Source organism: Ipomoea nil, unplaced genomic scaffold, assembly GCF_001879475.1.
Source record: "Ipomoea nil cultivar Tokyo-kokei standard unplaced genomic scaffold, Asagao_1.1 scaffold0465, whole genome shotgun sequence".
In the NCBI taxonomy this organism is placed as follows: domain Eukaryota; kingdom Viridiplantae; phylum Streptophyta; class Magnoliopsida; order Solanales; family Convolvulaceae; genus Ipomoea; species Ipomoea nil.
The window spans coordinates 1416781-1422063 of NW_017616893.1; the positions used below are offsets into that span (position 1 = coordinate 1416781).

Below are 5283 nucleotides of genomic sequence, written 5' to 3' on the forward strand. Positions count from 1 at the left end.
TAAAATTCACTTGAATCTCACCTGAAGTCACATTGTCATGAACAAAGTGATAATCAATCTTAACATGCTTAGTACATGCATGAAAGACTGGATTGGCACACATGTATGTAACCTTAAGATCGTCACACCACAACTTAGGCATCGAAACACGACCAATATCAAGCTCATGCATCACTGAGACAAGCCACATGACCTCCACATAAATATCTGCTAGGGCCTTGTACTCCGCCTCCGTAAAAGATCGTGTCACCGTCTTCTGCTTCTTGCCAACCCACGAGATAAGATTGGAGCCAAGAAACACAACAAAATCACTCGTAAATTTATGATCGGTGGGACAATCGACCCAATCAGAATCAGAGAACGTATGCATATCAACAGATGAATATTTACGCAGACACAGGCCAAAATTCTTGTAGTAGATGTAATATATGTTGTAAATCCATCCATTTAACACTTTCAGGGATTTAAATTTTGATTGCACCGTAACTATAAGTAATTAAGTAAAATCATGTCATTCTAATTGCAGAATTATCAATATATCTTCTTTTTTTTTTTTTTTAAGACGTTCAATTTTTTGTAAATGGCATAAGAAATTAGTTTTGTCATTTGCATAACACTTGATAAGAAAGAGTTGTTAGTCTACACAAATAGTGTAATAAATATAAGATGTCATGATACTTTGACAAGAAAACCAATAGTTATGTTGATTCAATTCAAACAAATGCAAAGATTGTAATCATGATTTTACAGTCATAATATATTAGTTTGAACACATTCTGCTTATCTAGGCACAAAAGGTTTTAATAGCATATTTCACAATGAAAAAAGGTGCTCAAACAGAGCATTCTGATTTGGGATCATTTGAGTGAAAAAAAGATGCTCAATTTAGGCAACAGAGTAAAGGAAGAATTTTTCAGTCCAAATTTTAGTTGATAATGTTACAACTTAAGAGACTTTGAGGTTGTTTTTTGTCTCCAGAGTGCAAAGATGGAAACAAAACATTCTAAAACCTTTAGCCAAGAAAAGCAATGACAGCAATAATTTGTATTCATTTGGGATCTCATTGTAGAGAGCACTAACGAGTCAGAATGATCATTGCCGAAATATGAAGCTTTCTATCTCCTCCAAAATTTGATTGGGATTCAGCTCAATCAGTCAGTAAATCTATAGGCCTCGCCGGCATTCCAATTGTTTGGTGTTTTCTAATAATATCTGCCAAACAAAAAAGAAGCAATTCTTGATAAATACCCAATGAATATGCTAAATGGAAAATGGAGAAATTGGATTAGCAATTATATACTACAAATTTGGAGGAATAAAATTTTGCCATCCTTGCCTCACGGATATAGTTTGCCACTGCTTTGCAGCCCTCTATTGCTAGTTGCATAACGTTTTCAAAAGTATCCAATGATAATTTAGCATCCATCTGCACCAAACAAAATTGTATGCAACTATAAAACCCCAAAAACGTAATACATCTATCCTCTTAATCAAAGAAAATCAGCACCGTGACTTTGGGATTACAAAATATGTGATTTAGTGTCTTCATATTTAAGATAGCAACATACATTACATAACAGTATGCATTGTTTTTTGTTTTTTTTGGGAATTTTTGAAATAAATTATGTCTAGGTTAAAAACACCGGTAACCAAGTATTACTTCAAATTAATTTGATGTCCTTGGCATAGAAAGTCTTAGGAAAATAGGAATATATTGAACACTAGAAAATCCAGAATCACAATAATGCAAATAGGGTAACAAAGCACACGACAGGATTGACATGATGAACTGAATGTATACATTTCACAACTGACATGTTTGTTTAGTAAATAACCTGCAGAAGGGTAACTTTATCCAGCTTAGGTAGAAACCCAACAGTGACATCGGGCCCACCAGCACTGTCTTCGACATAGTTTAGATCTGTTCATTTAGAAGTTTCATTGTCAAACTATTAGTTGGATGTCAAAATCAGAATGACAGTCAACTAAAAAATACCCACTAAAAATTGGTTAACAAAAAGTTGTCAATTGGTTTACCAAGAAGAGGGGTACTATTTAGGTACCCAGCACTACAGGAAGTAACAATATCACGCATAGGAATCCCTGCATCAGCAAGTGCCAATGTGGCAGCATTTATGCATGCTGATCTTGTTCCTACAAATAATAATAACTCAAAAATAAAGAGATCAATCATACAAGAAAAATTAAATGCCTTCAGATGAATTGCATTCAAAAAATCAAAGATTTGAATTTTGAAAACAATTGGTCAATTTAAAATAATGCACAGAATTTTTTACAGCAGACTAATAAAATCATACCTCCATCAGCTTGGATAACTTGGACAAAAATGTCAATCTGTGAATACAAAATTATATAAACTCAAAATATTGTACACTACTATCAGTATTCAGTATTCTATTGGGTCTATTACATAGCTATAACACTAGAACCTGAGAACGAGGCATTAGATGCGTCAAAATGCAAGCTTCCATTGTTTGACGAATAACTAGTGATATCTCAGTGGATCTCCTGCAGAAAATAAGAAAGCAATTGTCCAGATAAAATGTTTTCCACTAGACTCAACATAATGTGCTCATTACAATTTAACCAATAGAATTGTGTAGAGAATGAAGTGTAGAATTAATTCCATGAAGAGTTTAGGCATTATGGCAGTATTAAATATATAATTATAAGTTGAGGCAAAATCAAATGCAAGATTACAAGATTCTTTAAGTCATGATACTGGAAAATAAAATAAAAAATTTAAAAAATGGCAAGGGATTATAAAGGCAAAACATCAATCACCTGTCACCCTTTGGTTTCCTCATCCTATCACCCGTACTAAAGTTTGCCATGCTATACTCACAGCGAACCTAAAAGATTTTTGAAGAATACACCATCACATCATCACTGGAACAAAGAAAAACATGAATATAAACATCTCAGTGCTGATGGTAGAAGTTAAGTACCAGAGCCTGGTCATTGATTTGTTGGCTCCTATTTTGAACCTGAATGACATAATCAAAGCAGATGTCAAAATTAGCTAAAGTTATTATAAACCATACAGATTTGGCACCTTAGAACACATTTTATGTAGACAAGACTTTCTAGACTTAATCAAGACCCATTTATCAAAAAGAAAGAGATAAGTTTGAATTAATCTGGAGAAGAAACAATTGATTTTGGTGCAATAAGTAGGAAAAGACGAGGTTTTTACCTCCCTAGGGCCATACACTGCAGCAATCACTTTGGTGTTACCCATTTCAAAGACAGCAGAGCTGCAGCATTACCATAAAATTTCAATTTAGCTACATATCGGTTTCTCAAAAACAGAAATAAGAATAGAAATACATATAGAAAGAGCAGTGCCTACCCGTCAGCTCTGGCAACTGCACCTATTTCGGCACGAAGCTGCCTCATCTGCAAACGAAAAATAAAATAAAATCATGCTTATATTTACATATAGAAACGTTGTATCTTATCCAAAAGAAAATAGGATCCTTTTGGCACAAATAATAAAAGACTAGAGAAACCTCGAGAGGTCGGCGACCGTCCAAGCGAAGACCTTCGGGGCTAACGTACTCCATCGCTGAGAAGAAACCTCTGCTCGCCGGAGAAGAAAATGAGAGCTCTAAAAGACTAAAACCCTCAGTACTCTGTAGCAATTAGAATTGAAACACAATTATAAATTTAACAATACTTTTTATCACCTAAATACATAATGCAGCTTCAACGATTTATAGAATTACAATTTACACCAGGCATGGCTTCTCTGGTTTTGCAATTAACAAATATTGATAAAGAATTAAACATTAAAAGTAGGGTACCGTGTTTAGTTGCTGGTCGCCGACAAATTCAACAATACAAGCACTGAGACAACTATACAAGAAAGGAGAATAAGAGATTACTAATTGTGAATTTGAGATTGCAGATTACAACAATTTATTTAGAACCCTAAATCCCTAAGTTTGCTACTTTGGGTATGCTCAAATTTAATATCTCAATTTTTAACCGTTGAGAATGGACTATTGCTGACTGATGTGCAGCGCAAATGGCTAATCTTGGAAATTCGAACCTTAGCTATGGCTGCGGCGTGGGCGAGACAGTCAGACAGCTTCGCTGCTTCGTGAGTTCGTCGTTGAGTTCGCACTTTCCGGCTTCGACTTCGAAGAACAAAGAAAACTTAATCTTGTTTTTTTTTTTTTTTTTTTTTTTTGGATACATTTTTTTTTTTAAATAGGAAAAATGGCGAGTTTGGTCCATCAGTTATAATGGTAGTGGCGTTTCAGTCCCTGAGTTATGACCGTATCAATTTTTAGTCACTCAGTTATGAGCGAAGTGACGCATTTGGTCTACCGTTAAAATTGACGAAAAAATTAAAAAATATTTAAAATTTTAGATGTAAAGTGTTGACTCAAAGACCTTGTCAAAGTTACGTGCAAAAAGGATTCCAGTTCTATGAAGGAATACTGTCCTAAAAGGAATAGATATTGAAGAATACTAGTTCTAAGAGGAATTGTTATTGAAGATCTTCTAGTTCTAGTTTGATTAGGAATAGCATTATTATTCACAAATCTGTTAGAAGTAATTACTATAAATAAAGGTTGTCCTTTATCATAGAAATCAAGCATTCAACATTAATCTTGTGAGGTACGAGAGTCTTTGAGAATAGGATACTAAATTCCCCTAGAAAGTAGTACATGTGTTTAGGTTTCAATAGTTTGGTAGGAAAGATTATTCTATTGTGTAATCTCAGGTTCCAAACAGTGTACTTTAAATATTGAGCTTTTAGTGGATTTAGGCAAGTTCTCAAATTGAGAAGTGCCTTGCAGATTAGGGTTGTTTACCCGAACTGCGTTACAGATCGTTTGTGTTACAACGTCAGTTTCAACATCACTGTGTGCTGCGCTTCTACAAATTTTCATAAAGTAACAAATTCACATTTTATTCACTTTCTTATATTGAAACAATTTTTGCAACATTATTTTTAACTTCCTAGTATTCTATTTCAAGGTTCTTCAATTCCAAAGCAATTCAATAATCTCCGTATCACTTGTTAGTAACCTGAATCTCGTATAAGAAATCTGTGACTCAGTACAAATAAGAGAACACTTGATCATTGTCTTCAAGCATGTAAAACATATCCTGAAAGTTTCTGATTTCTCTTACTAAACATAATGGTAATCAAACCATAATTTTTGAAATACAATAAGATATCAAATTTCTCAGGTTATTTTTATGACAAATTCACCAAGATTTTATGACAAATTCACCAAGGTAGTA

The 5283-nt window shown here is 33.8% G+C and overlaps 1 protein-coding gene across 4 annotated transcripts; it reads right to left on the bottom strand.

Annotated features, from left to right (window-relative positions):
- Positions 1–898: 898 nt before the first annotated feature.
- On the bottom strand, positions 899–4182 carry LOC109173014 (exosome complex component RRP41 homolog). 4 transcript variants are annotated; one of them, XM_019322265.1, is made up of 13 exons: positions 4076–4182; positions 3828–3879; positions 3534–3631; positions 3374–3420; positions 3218–3278; positions 2970–3008; positions 2806–2873; positions 2451–2529; positions 2319–2355; positions 2038–2154; positions 1836–1921; positions 1337–1426; positions 899–1212 (listed from the first exon to the last, which is right to left on the bottom strand). In XM_019322265.1, the coding sequence occupies exons 3-13, from the start codon at positions 3585–3587 to the stop codon at positions 1165–1167; spliced, it is 726 nt and encodes a 241-aa protein (XP_019177810.1). In that variant the 5' UTR covers positions 3588–3631; positions 3828–3879; positions 4076–4182; the 3' UTR covers positions 899–1164. The 4 variants fall into 4 exon arrangements, with proteins under 4 accessions (XP_019177810.1, XP_019177811.1, XP_019177812.1 ...); XM_019322266.1 differs by having other exon boundaries at positions 3534–3639; XM_019322267.1 differs by having other exon boundaries at positions 3534–3656.
- Positions 4183–5283: the final 1101 nt, after the last annotated feature.